General features: G+C 50.1%; 1 protein-coding gene across 3 annotated transcripts; it reads left to right on the top strand.

The window, feature by feature from the left end:
* Positions 1-491: 491 nt before the first annotated feature.
* LOC4335364 (uncharacterized) lies at positions 492-14,268 on the top strand. 3 transcript variants are annotated; one of them, XM_015781267.3, is made up of 13 exons: positions 492-824; positions 938-1,064; positions 1,955-2,082; positions 2,167-2,236; positions 2,329-2,431; positions 3,725-3,842; positions 11,670-11,751; positions 12,048-12,109; positions 12,262-12,334; positions 12,413-12,496; positions 12,984-13,064; positions 13,869-13,935; positions 14,035-14,268. In XM_015781267.3, the coding sequence occupies exons 1-13, from the start codon at positions 628-630 to the stop codon at positions 14,055-14,057; spliced, it is 1,215 nt and encodes a 404-aa protein (XP_015636753.1). In that variant the 5' UTR covers positions 492-627; the 3' UTR covers positions 14,058-14,268. The 3 variants fall into 3 exon arrangements, with proteins under 3 accessions (XP_015636753.1, XP_015636752.1, XP_015636754.1); XM_015781266.3 differs by having other exon boundaries at positions 13,869-14,268; XM_015781268.3 differs by lacking the exon at positions 492-824 and having other exon boundaries at positions 1,704-2,082; positions 13,869-14,268.
* The last annotated feature ends 98 nt before the right edge of the window (positions 14,269-14,366 follow it).

Here is a 14,366-nt window from a genome sequence, read left to right as displayed (position 1 = left end):
CCGGATTGCAGAGGAAATCGGTAGACGGCGTGTGCGCCGGCGAAATCAACAAAGGAGGCGCGCGATTCCGAGGATCAATCTTGGGGATGCGGAGGAGCTCGCGCCGGCGAGGAATCGTGCGCGGAGGCGCGCGATTTCGAGGAGGATTCGTCGGGTTGCCGAGGAGCTCGCCTTGCGCCGGCGAGGAATCGCATGCCTTGCTGAGGAGCTCGCGCCGGCGATTCCGAGGAGGATTCGGTGGGATGTGTTCAGGTGGCGCGGCGAGCACTGGTACGATACGATTCTTTCTGTTTTTGTTGACGCGCGCGGTGACGATACCGTGTTGGTTTTAGAATCATCCTGTTTTTCAACGGGATACCGGTATATAGCAGCTTTTTTTAAAAAACGTGCCCGTGTAAGAGGAGGAAAGGGTAGATTGAAGCCGTTTGTAATCCGGATCGGACTCGTGTAGTCGTATTGCAAGACGCAATCACGACCGTTGGCCACAGATCGGGCGGTCAGGACACCACTCGCCACACGTTCTCCTCCTCACCCGCAGCGGCCCGTACCCTTCCCAAGGAGAGGCGGCGGCAGCGGCGGCGGAGGTGGCGGCGGCCGTATGCGGGAGAGAGAAAGAGCTCAGCTCGCATGGCCATCGCGGTGAGGTCGGCTGCGGCGGTGGCGAGGCACTCCCTGCGCCCTCCGCTGGCCGCGCCCGGCAGCATCCGCGGCGCCTCGCTCCTGCCGCCGCAGCGCGCTCGCGGCGTGGGCCCGTGTCGCGCCCGCGCTCGCGCGGCGAGCTCCTCCGCGACTGGAGGTGGCGGGCACCTTCCTCCGCTGTTCAGGTGAGCGGGGAGCGGAATTATTCCGTGTTTTAGGCAATGGAGACGGGCGGGGATGGCGGTGCTGCTCATGGATAGCTGATTGATTTCGTGGTTTTCCCCCTCTTCTCCTGCAGCGTGGCGCCGATGATGGACTGGACGGACAACCACTACCGGACGCTCGCGCGGCTGATCTCGAAGCACGCGTGGCTCTACACGGAGATGGTGGTCGCGGAGACCATCGTGCATCAGAAAGATAACTTGGTGAGCTATATGCCCTTCCGCCCTTCACTTCTTCATGATTAAAACCGGGTGAAACGTAGATGAGAGAAATGCAAATCCTTGCTACGGAGGAGGAAACCCTGCAACTGATCAGCAGTGAAGCAACCTGTGGTTTTACCACGATTCTGAATTACTGTGCGATGTGAATCTGGTAGTGATTTGATTGGAGTCAGCAGCAAACTGAATTCGTTTACGATTGGCCCACTTTCATTCATGTCAATAACAATGCCACAGGTGTTCCATGAAAAACTTTCCCGTGCGCATTGCATAAGTTTTCCATTCTCTTCAAGCTATATCTGGTGACTCTTTAAGTACACTCATCAGAGTCTTATAGTATAATGTTCATCTTAATAGTTCCATTAGCCCATGGTGCGCTTTCATATATCACAACTTGGAACCTAATCATACAGCGGCATTCCACTGATTCCTTTTGTCAGATATAGTTCATCTCCTCTGCTGTCTCAATCTAGGCATATGCGAAGGATATCCATTGTTTTAGCTAATCAGCTCTTTTTTTCACATAAATATTGCAGTTTAATGAAAAAAAGAATCAACTTACTGCCTTATCGGGATAACCAGCAATGTATTGCCCACATGTTTTTTCTTTTGTATGTTATCAAGTTGCGATGAGCTTTCTTGGCGGCACTGGCAGCTTAATATGGGGGAACCACTTCAACTCAACTTGGCACCATCAGTGCTGGCTTGTTTTGTATATTTGTCACTATGTCTTCAATCATTGTTTCTTAAATTCTACTTTTGGTGCAATGAAGGCAACTGTGAAACGTGTCTACGACATATGGTTCACATTATGTGCACATGACACTGCTACACAGAATTGATAAATCTTATTCTTTTGTCGTCACAATATGCAGGATAGATTTTTAGCGTTTCCTGCTGAACAGCATCCTATTGTGTTGCAAATTGGTGGAAGTAATCTGGATAACTTAGCGAAGGCAACTGAACTGGCAAATGCTTATTCGTACGATGAGATCAACCTAAAGTAAAAAAGCGTCACTCAATCTCATCTAATCATGTATGACATTTCTTTTATTACATATAATTTACTCCAAACGTTTTGTATCAGCTGTGGCTGCCCCAGTGGCAAAGTTGCTGGTCATGGTTGCTTCGGTGCTCGCTTAATGTTTGATCCAGAGGTTTGCTTTATGAATTCATTGCAGTAAACCATCAGGTAGCATCAATTTGTTCTTTCTCCACCCTTAGTAAATATTGATTCAATTATCTGAAGTTTGTAGGGGATGCTATGTCAGCTATTGCTGCCAATTGTAATGTCCCAGTCAGCGTTAAGTGCAGAATTGGTGTTGATGATCGTGACTCCTACGAAGAACTTTGTGAGCTTTCTTCAGAGACCTCTCATGTTCCTTTAAATTTCCTTAGGCTTCCCAGATATGAGCCATGGAAATCATGTCAAATAAGTACACTCTATCAGATGCACTTTTACACCGAAAAGGATCAATCAACAATGGGTTGCGGCATGCTTTAATGTCTCATATTATCAAAATATGTTAACCTATACCATAAGCTAAATATAAGTAAATCACTTGCTGGTGTTATCTGGTTGTTTTACAAGAACCAGGTTACCTAGCTGTAGTTGTTATTGGTTACTGGTCAGTGTATTTGTACTCTTCTGGCGGTGGTTGTGCCCTTAAGGTCAAATTGAAGAAAGAAAAAAACAGTAGTATCTCTTGTGCATAGTGATGCTGGACGGTTAAAATCTTGGATTAGTATTAACTGACCCCTAAAATGTACCACTGGTGCAATTACTCCTTACATTTCAAGTTTTCAACAGCATCAGAGCATAAAAAAAATCTCATATCTTCTCAAATCAAAAGAATAGTTGAAAGCTTCTAACATCAGTGGAGAGTCTCTAGTTCTCTGCATATATTTATCATGACTTATTCCAAATTAATCTACTGTATGTAAATCTGCTTGTAGATGAAATGGTGGCATGATGACATTTACTGCAGTTTATCTTTTTTTAGGGCCAAAAATAATCACCCATGGCTGTTTGGCTAAATTTGAAAAATTCCCCTTTCCCCCTGAGTTGGCTGAGGATTATCTTCAAAGCATTGGACTCCTATTAAATTGCAATGTTTAACTATGGTTGCCAGTTAATTGGTGATGTATATATTTGACATGTGATCAACCTTTTTGTATGATAACAACATCCTTTTACATTTATTTAGAGATTATCCCTTCTGCACACATCAAGCTGAAATAATTAGGTAACTGAATAATGGGAAATCAAGTCTAAGAATAAGTTGCTCAATTTAATTGTTTTCTTCTTGTTATGATATATGGATATGGCCCATTTCTTTTTAACATGTCACACGACATAGTTCCTTTTGTTAGGAATTTGTAACATATCTTTTTTTTATTTATATTACCCAGTTCAAATTCTATGTCATGCTGTAGGTGCATACTTTTAATGATTCTCATTCATGTTACTCTAGATAAATTTTTCATATGATGTTTAATTAGTTCTTGTATTGCATGGTATTTAATTATCATAGGAGTATTGTTTGAGGGTTAATTTAACCTCATGTGCTGATACAGTGCCATATTGCAACAAACTACGTATCTTTCTCACTGTTAGGTACATTGACTTTTTTTTTCTTTCCCAGGTGAATTTGTAGATAAGGTTGTTTCAAAATCACCAACTAGGCATTTCATTATTCATGCCCGGAAGGCATTGCTAAGTGGCCTCAGTCCTGCAGAAAATCGGAACGTTCCTCCTTTAAAGTATGTCACGCCCATGATTTTCTTTGTGTAAAATATTATTCAAATTTGATGGATAAGTCTTCGTGGTCCTTGGTCGTGATTCTTCTTTTTGCTTTTGGGTAGTTTCACCTTTTCAGGACAGCATCTACTTCTTTAGCGTATTTTTCAGTTGCTAGGACAGCTGCGGTTAGTAGGACAGCAGCAGTTAGCATCTCCTTTATGCCTCCTTTATGCTTTATTCAGTTTGGATGCCCTCTAGGACAGCATCCCATTCAAATTTCGAATTTTAGACTAGGAGGGTGCAGCAATAGGCTAGCAGCCAGCTATGGCTATATATATATGTATCCAACCTCCCTCGGGTAGGTATGGCTTTGTGTTTTGTGAATGAAGAAAACCAGAAAATTGCCCCATCTCGAGTGCCATCCTCTTCTCAATGAGAGTAACCATTGAAGTTCTAACATCTGGTATCAAAGCCACACTTTCCTGTAGGCTAAACATCTCTTGTTCCACCCCTTCCCAAGCTCGGTTGAGCTCTCAGCTAGCAGCAGCAGCAGCAGCAACACCGGCTGCTCCTCCTTCCCCTTTCCCTTCCCCCTCTCCACGCAGCAGCCCCCCGGAGGTGTGCCATGTCCGACGTTCGGTCTCGGCGTTCGGTCGCCTCGAGCACTCGGCGTCAGCAGGACACCGAGCTCGCCGCAGCAGAAGAGCGCAGGCGAGCAACGGCTCAGACCGCTGCAGCAGCAGCGAGGGCGGCCAGACTGGCGGCAGCGGAGTTGGCAGCAGCCAGGTCGGAGGCGGAAGCAGAGGCGGCGGAAGATGCGGCACGTGCGGCGGAGGTAGAGGTTGAGACCTTGCGCAGCAGCATCAACGGCTCCATCGCCGGCGACATCACCGCCGACAGGGAGCTTGAGGAGCTGGCAAGAGGAAGGGCACGGGAACGGGCAGAGCGGCGGCGGCGGCCCAAGGGACCGCGCACCCGCCGACGGGAACCCAGATGGGCGCGGGCGTGCCGGCGGCAGCCCGGAGCCCGCGCGCGGCCCTCGCAGGCAGCGCGGCTCTCCCTCCCCTGACCGGTGCCATGGTCACCACGGCGTCCAGACGGTGGTAAGGGACTTTGGTCTCGGCGGTGGGTGGCCTACCCTCACCAAAACCAACTACATCGAGCGGGCCGCGGTGATGAGGGTGAGGCTCCAGGTGCGGCACATGTGGGAGGCAGTCCGGTACGGCGACGTTGACTACGATGAGGATCGGCGGGCACTGGATGCCCTCATCGCTGCAGTCCCGCTCGAGATGCAGTTCTCGCTTTCCCATAAGTGGACTGCCAAGGAGGCCTGGGATGCCATCGCTGTGGCACGTATCGGCAGCGACCGCGCCCGCAAGTCCACACTGCAGGCACTCCGCAAGGAGTGGGAGAACCTGGCCTTCAAGCCAGGTGAGGATGTTGATGACTTTGCCCTCCGTCTCAACACTCTTTTGCAGAAGATGGTGCAGTACGGCGACGACACCTACGACGAGGAGAGAGCTGTCGAGAAGCTCTTTCGTTGCGTCCCAGAGAAGTACAGGCAGATCGCTCGCTCGATCGAGTCTCTGCTGGACCTCTCCACGATGTCGATCGAGGAGGCGTTAGGTCGCCTCAAGGTCGTGGACGGCGATGAGCCACAGCCTCTCTCGGGGCCTATCACCATTGGCGGGAAGCTCCATCTCACTCGGGAGCAGTGGGAGGCCAGCCAGGGTGACGGGAGGAAGGGGGAGTCCTCTCCCTCGACAGGCGGCCGCAAGCCGTGCAAGGCGCGCGGAGGCGTCCAACTGCGGTGGGCGCGAAGACGCGCCGAGGGTGGTGCTCGCAGAGGCGCCCAGGGCGGCGCCGCCGGCAACCACAAGCCGGCACGAGACGACGCTTGCCGCAACTGTGGCAAGCTTGGCCATTGGGCCAAAGACTGTCGACAGCCACGACGCGGCATCGAGCTATCTCCAGCGGCACCGGCCGCAACGGCTTTCCTCCACCTCGATGAGCCGAAGGTACACGCCTTCCTCGGCAACAGCTCCAGCAACGACAAGGCTGATGGGTGGTACCTCGACACCGGCGCCACCCATCACATGACTGGCCGGCGGGAGTTCTTCACCGAGCTTGACTCTAGCGTCCGAGGCTCCATCAAGTTTGGGGATGCCTCCGGCATGGAGATCAAGGGCGTCGGCTCCGTCACCTTCACCGCAAAGTCCGGTGAGCACAGGCTGCTCACCGGAGTCTACTACATCCCCGTGTTGAGGAACTCTATCATCAGCGTGGGACAGCTGGATGAGAACGGCTCACGCGTGTTGGTCGAGCACGGAGTCATGACGATTTGGGATCGCCGCCGTCGCCTTCTTGCCAAGGTAACCAGAGGCACTAATCGACTCTACATCCTCAGCGCGCAGGTCGCACAACCAGTTTGCCTCGCCGCTCGTCGGGACGACGAGGCGTGGCAGTGGCACGAGCGTTTCGGGCACCTCCACTTTGAGGCCCTAAAGTGGCTCAGCGCCAAGGAGATGGTGCGAGGCCTGCCGTGCCTTGACCACGTGGAGCAGCTCTGCGACGTCTGCGTCCTAACGAAGCAGAGGCGGCTCCCCTTTCCCCAGCAGACGAGTTTCCGAGCCAAGGAGCAGCTCGAGCTCGTGCACGGGGACTTGTGTGGCCCAGTGACACCGGCCACACCAGGAGGACGACGTTACTTCCTGCTGCTCGTCGACGACCTCTCCCGCTACATGTGGGTGATGGTCCTCGGCAGCAAGGCAGAGGCTGCGGACGCCATCCGGCGCGCGCAGGCTGCTGCAGAGGTGGAGTGCGGCCGCAAGCTGCGCGTGCTGCGCACCGACAACGGCGGCGAATTCACGGCGGCTGAATTTGCGTCGTACTGCGCTGATGAGGGCATTCAGCGCCAGTACACCGCGCCGTACAGCCCGCAACAGAACGGTGTCAAGCGGCGCAACCAGACGGTTGTAGGGATGGCTCGGGCTCTCCTCAAGCAGAGGGGGATGCCGGCCATATTCTGGGGAGAGGTGGTGGTGACGGCCGTCTACATCCTCAACCGCTCGCCTACGAAGGCCCTCGATGGCAGGACACCGTACGAGGCTTGGCATGAGCGCAAGCCGGGGGTCTCCCACCTGCGGGTCTTCGGCTGCCTTGCGTTCGTCAAGGAGCTTGGCCACATCGGCAAGCTCGACGACAGGAGCACCCCAGGGGTGTTCATCGGCTACGCGGAGGGCTCGAAGGCCTATCGCATCCTCAACTCGGAGACACAGCGTGTGCGCACAGCGCGCGATGTAGTGTTCGACGAAGGGCGAGGGTGGGTATGGGACAAGGCGGTGGACGATGGTTCGACTCCGAAGTACGACGACTTCACCGTCGAGTACGTCCACTTCGAGGGAGCTGGGGGAGTAGGCAACTCTTCTTCACCGAGCGTGTCTACCCCAGTCCCCGAGCCTCCACCGACTCCGACACCAACACACTCTCGGGCCACGACTTCGACTACGACGAGCTCCTCGCCTACACCACCACAGCCGGTGACCCCACGCGCTCCAGCACCAACAGCCACTCCTCCGAGCACGTCTACTCCGACGCCAGCTAGTGTTGAGCGCAACCCGGTGGAGTTCGCTACTCCGCTCTCCCACGACGGGGAGCGCATCGACGCGTACCACGACGGCGAGCAGCTACGGTACCGTACGATGGAGGATCTTCTCGGCGACCAGCCGGTGCCGGGACTGGTGCCTCCCGACCTGGAGGCGCAGTTGCACCTTGCGTGCGACGACGGTGAGCCTCGGTCTTTCGCAGAGGCCGAGAAACACGTGGCATGGCGTGCCGCGATGCAGTCGGAGATGGACGCAGTTCAGGAGAACCGCACCTGGGAGCTTGCTGACCTTCCTCGTGGTCACCGCGCGATCACCCTTAAGTGGGTGTTCAAGCTGAAGAGGGATGAAGCCGGAGCCATCGTCAAGCACAAGGCTCGCTTGGTGGCACGCGGTTTCGTGCAGCAGGAGGGGATCGACTACGACGATGCCTTCGCTCCCGTGGCACGGATGGAGTCCGTGCGACTCCTTGCGCTGGCTGCTCAGGAAGGCTGGGCGTCCATCACATGGACGTCAAGTCGGCGTTTCTAAACGGCGACTTGAAGGAGGAGGTCTACGTGCACCAGCCGCCAGGATTTGTGATCCCCGGCAAGGAGGGCAAGGTGCTACGCCTGCACAAGGCCCTCTACGGCTTGCGGCAGGCACCGAGGGCGTGGAATGCCAAGTTGGATTCCACGCTCAAGGGGATGGGCTTCGAGCAAAGCCCGCACGAGGCGGCCATCTACCGGCGGGGCAATGGAGGAAATGCCTTGCTGGTGGGTGTCTACGTCGACGACTTGGTGATCACCGGCACCAAGGATGCGGAGGTCGCGGCGTTCAGGGAGGAGATGAAGGCCACCTTCCATATGAGTGATCAGGGGCCTCTCTCTTTCTACCTGGGGATTGAGGTGCACCAGGACGACTCCGGGATCACGCTTCGACAGACCGCCTACGCCAAGCGCGTCGTTGAGCTGGCTAGGCTCACCGATTGCAACCCAGCTCTCACTCCAATGGAGGAGAGACTGAAGCTGAGCCGTGATAGCACGACGGAGGAAGTGGATGCTACACAGTACCGGCGTCTTGTGGGAAGCCTTCGCTACCTCACCCACACGGCTGGACTTGGCCTTCTCCGTCGGCTACGTCAGTCGGTTCATGCAACGACCGACAATGGAGCACTAGCAGGCTGTGAAGAGGATCATCCGCTACGTTGCGGGGACTCTCGACCACGGTCTCTACTACCCGAGGTGTCCTGGCAAGGCACACTTCGTCGAGTACAGCAACAGCAACCACGCCGGTGACATCGACACCAGCAAGAGCACGAGCGGGATTCTCTTCTTCCTCGGCGAGTGCCTCGTTAGCTGGCAGTCAGTCAAGCAGCAGGTGGTGGCCCTGTCCAGCTGCGAGGCCGAGTACATGGCGGCCTCCGCCGCTTCGACCCAGGCGCTCTGGCTTGCTCGACTGCTTAGTGATCTCCTCGGCAGAGATACTGGAGCGGTGGAGCTCAGGGTGGATAGCAAGTCCGCTCTGGCCCTGGCAAAGAACCCCGTTTTTCACGAATGGAGCAAGCACATCTGGGTGAGGTACCACTTCATCCGAAGCTACTTGGAGGAAGGGAGCATCAAGGCGAGCTACATCAACACCAAGGACCAGCTTGCGGACCTGCTCACCAAGCCTCTTGGGAGGATTAAGTTCCTCGAGCTCTGCTTCAGGATCGGGATGGCTCAACTTCCCCACAAGACGACGCACAAGACTTAGAGGGAGAATGATGGATAAGTCTTTGTGGTCCTTGGTGATGGAATAAGCCTTGTGGTTTTTGGTCCTTGTGGTCCCTCTCTTGCTTTTAGGTTGTTTTTCCCTTTTAGGACAGTATCCTTTCAGTTTTGCTTTTAGCATCTTTCGGTTTTGCTTTTAGCATCTCTAGGACAGCATCTAGGACCATCACCTTTCTGCTTTATTCAGTTTGGATGCTCTCTAGGACAGCATCACGTTCAAATTTTAGACTAGTGTGGGCAGCAATTAGCTTGCAGCCATCCAGCCAGCTATGGCTATATATATGTATTCAACCTCTCTCGGGAAGGTATGGCTTTTGTGTTTTGTGAATGAAGAAACCAGAAAATTGCCCCATCTCGAGTGCCATCCTCTTCTCAATGAGAGTAACCATTGAAATTCTAACATCTGGTATCAGAGCCACACTTTCCTGTAGGCTAAATATCTCCTGCTCCACTGCTTCCCAAGCTCGGTTGAGCTCTTAGCCAGCAGCAGCAGCACCGGCTGCTCCTCCTTCCCCTTCTCCTTCCCCTTCTCCACGCAGCAGCCTCCCGGAGGCGCGCCATGTCCGACGTTCGGTCTCGGCGTTCGGTCGCCTCGAGCACTCGGCGTCAGCAGGATGCCGAGCTTGCCGCAGCAGAAGAGCGCAGGCGAGCAACGGCTCAGACCGCTACAGCAGCAGCGAGGGCGGCCAGACTGGCGGCAGCGGAGTTGGCAGCAGTCAGGGCGGAGGTGGAGGCGGAGGCGGCGGAAGATGCGGCACGTGCGGCGGAGGTAGAGGTTGAGACCTTGCGCAGCAGCATCAACGGCTCCATTGCCGGCGACATCACCGCCGACAGGGAGCTTGAGGAGCTGGCAAGAGGAGGGGCACGGGAGCGGGCAGAGCGGTGGGCAGCAGCCCACCTCCACGGCGGTGGCGGCGACCCAAGGGACCGCGCGCTCGCCGACGGGAACCCAGACGGGCGCGGGCGTGCCGGCGGCAGCCCGGAGCCCGCGCGCGGCCCTCGCAGGCAGCGCGGCTCTCCCTCCCCTGACCGGCGTCATGGTCACCATGGCGTCCAGACGGTGGTCAGGGACTTTGGTCCCGGCGGTGGGTGGCCTACCCTCACCAAAACCAACTACATCGAGTGGGCCGCGGTGATGAGGGTGAGGCTGCAGGTGTGGCACATGTGGGAGGCAGTCCGGTACGGCGACGTCGACTACAACGAGGATGGCAAAGAACCCCGTCTTCCACGAACGGAGCAAGCACATCCGGGTGAGGTACCACTTCATCCGAAGCTACTTGGAGGAAGGGAGCATCAAGGCGAGCTACATCAACACCAAGGACCAGCTTGCGGACTTGCTCACCAAGCCTCTTGGGAGGATCAAGTTCCTCGAGCTCTGCTCCAGGATCGGGATGACCCAACTTTCCCACAAGACGACGCACAAGACTTAGGGGGAGAATGATGGAATAAGCCTCGTGGTCTTTGGTCCTTGTGGTCCCTCTCTTGCTTTTAGGTTGTTTTTCCCTTTTAGGACAGCATCCTTTCAGTTTTGCTTTTAGCATATTTCGGTTTTGCTTTTAGCATCTCTAGGACAGCATCTAGGACCATCACCTTTATGCTTTATTCAGTTTGGATGCTCTCTAGGACAGCATCGCGTTCAAATTTTAGACTAGTGTGGGCAGCAATTAGCTTGCAGCCATCCAGCCAGCTATGGCTATATATATATGTATCCAACCTCCCTCGGGAAGGTATGGCTTTTGTGTTTTGTGAATGAAGAAAACCAGAAAATTGCCCCATCTCGAGTGCCATCCTCTTCTCAATGAGAGTAACCATTGAAATTCTAACACTTGGTCGTGATTCTTCTTTTTGCTTTTGGGTAGTTTCACCTTTTCAGGACAGCATCTACTCCTTTAGCATATTTTTCAGTTGCTAGGACAGCTGCGGTTAGTAGGACAACAGCAGTTAGCATCTCCTTTATGCCTCCTTTATGCTTTATTCAGTTTGGATGCCCTCTAGGACAGCATCCCATTCAAATTTCGAATTTTAGACTAGGAGGGTGCAGCAATAGGCTAGCAGCGAGCTATGGCTATATATATATGTATCCAACCTCCCTCGGGTAGGTATGGCTTTGTGTTTTGTGAATGAAGAAAACCAGAAAATTGCCTCATCTCGGGTGCTATCCTCTTCTCAATGAGAGTAACCATTGAAGTTCTAACAAAATTTATGGAGTGGCGCCAAAAAAAATCTCTAAAGAGGATAACCATTTCCATAAACAAGAATATGCATTAAGTAGAGTTTCAACTTTCAATTGTTAACTTTGGGTAAGATTCCAAATGATGTAGATACTACGTGTAGAGCATGAGGGGCACAAACACAATCCTATAGTCCAAATTGCTTCCTAATCTGTTGAATTAAATTTAAGGTCTGCAGAACAGATTTTATTTCCTGGTTATCACCAGTAACTGACTAGTTCTCATCTGAATTTTCATCCCCGGCCTCAACATTTTTTTTGCAGATATGAATACTACTTTGCTTTATTGCGGGACTTCCCAGATGTGCAGTTTACTCTAAATGGAGGTATAACTACTATTGATCAAGTGAGTATCTTACTCTAGTTATGTAGTTTTGATAATGCAATTCCTGGAAGTTGCTATTTTAATGAACAAATTGCGTAGCGAGTCCATCAGTTCAAATTAGGTCAAACTGATGTTAATGATACAATTTTCCTTGGCAATAAAAAAACAATTTTGTTTCATGAATGCAAAAAGAATATATTTGTTCTCTCTGTACTTAGTACTAGACATTCATGCAGAGAAGTAGCTCTTGTTGCAATCAGATATAATATGCCTGAGTCAAGTCATTTTTATTGAACATCAGTTATATTCATTTGCAGGTCACTGCATCCATAAGACAAGGTGCACATCGAGTTATGGTTGGCCGGGCTGCATATAATAAGTATGGTCATAATTAGAAGCCTTTGTGTCTCTAAATTCTTTGATGCTTTCAAACATGCAAACTAAGTAACTAGAATATGTTTCCTTTTGTTGCTGAAAACCTGAAACAGTATTTAGTTGTAATTTTAATTTTGGTATGGAATAAATGTTCAGTCCATGGAACATGCTGGGGCATGTGGACAGTGAAGTCTATGGGATGCCGACAAGACGCTCTTCTCGTCGCCAGGTTTAGCATCAAAGGATGGTTTTGTTTTCAGCTATCAACTATTTCTTTTATAAGTATTAACTGAACTCCTTGTTTTAGATCCTTGAGAGCTACCAGGTTTATGGTGATTCAATAATGGGCCAATATGGCCCCAGCAGACCAAACGTGAGACAACTTGTCAAGGTGTGGGTTGCACTTACATTTAATGAAAACAACCTATTGTTAGCTTTATGATGTGATGTAGCAGGGCATTTATGTACTTGTTTCACCTTATAATGTAATTATCTGTGACGTATGCACCATTGTGTTGATCATAGCTTTCTGAATTACTCAAGAACTGTTACTTTTGTTTGCGTATAGATAGGGATTCTACTTTATGCCTAAAAGCCTAAGATATGAGTTATAAAAGATAATTATAGCACACTAAATAGAAAATAGAGTTCATTGAAGAAAAGGAAATGCACTGATCAAACAGTTTCATCTGTTTCTCCTGGTATTCTGAGCTGCTTAATTGTGGTCTAACAGTTGCGAGTTCTGCATTCTGTGTATTGATCTGGAAACTAGATTTAATGCAATTACTATATTGACCTTTATCAGTCCTTTTGTAAAATTTATGAGCTTATGCAAATATGTGCTTTCAGTTACTGAGAAAATCGCTTGATTTTGACAGCCATTGTTAAATTTATTCCACTCGGAACCTGGCAATGGCCTTTGGAAACGCAAGGCTGACTCTACACTGCGTCATTGCAAGGTAAGTTATAAAAAAAAAAGTCTATCCTTTGTCATGCCACATTACTTCTTCCAACAAATACAACAGAAGAAAGATGCCTATACTATACTCAAATGAATTATTGTGAGACTTGGTTTTATGAATACTTGTAAGGTTAATTTTGATCTAGTAAATGAAAATGAGGAAGCTGTTCAATCTCCAAGTGGTCAAGTAATCATCTCAAACACTTAACTAGTTTTTTTTTTCTAACTTAATTATCTGAATGTTGTTGGTCATCATTTTATATGCTAGCCAGTTATGTTTTAAGCTACCTGAAAATGAGAAAATCAGTATGAGGTGCACAATCATGGATCTGGATTTTTACACCTTGAGGGCATGTGCCCCGTAATCTCCAAACCTCTCAAATATCAATTAAATAATTGAAAAATATTCAAATATTAAATTTAATTTATCATTTCAGAACATTTCAATTTGAAACTCAGATGTGTATATGAAGAAACAGAAGAATGACTCCACCCTTGCATAGCATGAGCAATTCATAGCTATATTTTGTTTCACTTATGACTTGACAATTTGTGCCTTTAACTTCATTCAAAATTTTCATGACTATTTGGATGGCATGCAAAGCATGAAGGCACATGCTCTTAAGGTGTAAAAGGACCTTTCCCAAAATCATGCAAAATTGGTTCATTGTGAAATGTGAATATGTCGTCAGCGTATATGAAAATTAATTATTCTACATGCATACTGACACCTGCATTATTTTCTTTTTCCCTTCAAATGTCCCTTAAATGATAGCTTAAGTCATAAACTTCATTTGTGCAGACACTTGAATCCTTCTTAGAGGAGACTCTTGACGCGATACCAAACTCTGTCCTTGACGCACCAATAGGTAAGGAGGCATACATCGAGGAGGGACATTTTGCTGATATGGATTCATTATTGCCGCCTAGATATTCATCACTGACCAACGGTAGCTGTGAAATTCCAGCACTTGTAACTGCATCCACCTGACCACCATATTTTCCGTGGAGATGCTAAAATTTACTGAAAAAAAAAGATAAGCCTGCAAGATTACTGTTATAATACAGACCCCTCCTGGGTTAGATTAGATACGCGGGAACACTATTGATTGTAAGTTGAAACAAACATCATGAAATGTGTATATATTCTTTGGGAGGAAGGATATGTCATCGTTCCACTGTAGCTTCGATCAGGAACCCAATTATGTCTTATGTCTTTTTCAACGTAATTGCAGAAGAAAATGTATTCCCTGCTTAGTTTCAGCCAGGAAGGCATGAACTGGCCTCGAACCAGGTCCAG

Source organism: Oryza sativa, chromosome 4, assembly GCF_034140825.1.
Source record: "Oryza sativa Japonica Group chromosome 4, ASM3414082v1".
In the NCBI taxonomy this organism is placed as follows: Eukaryota; Viridiplantae; Streptophyta; class Magnoliopsida; order Poales; family Poaceae; genus Oryza; species Oryza sativa.
The sequence above is the reverse complement of the archived record's forward strand: the minus strand, read 5'-3'. Positions and strand labels throughout refer to the sequence as shown.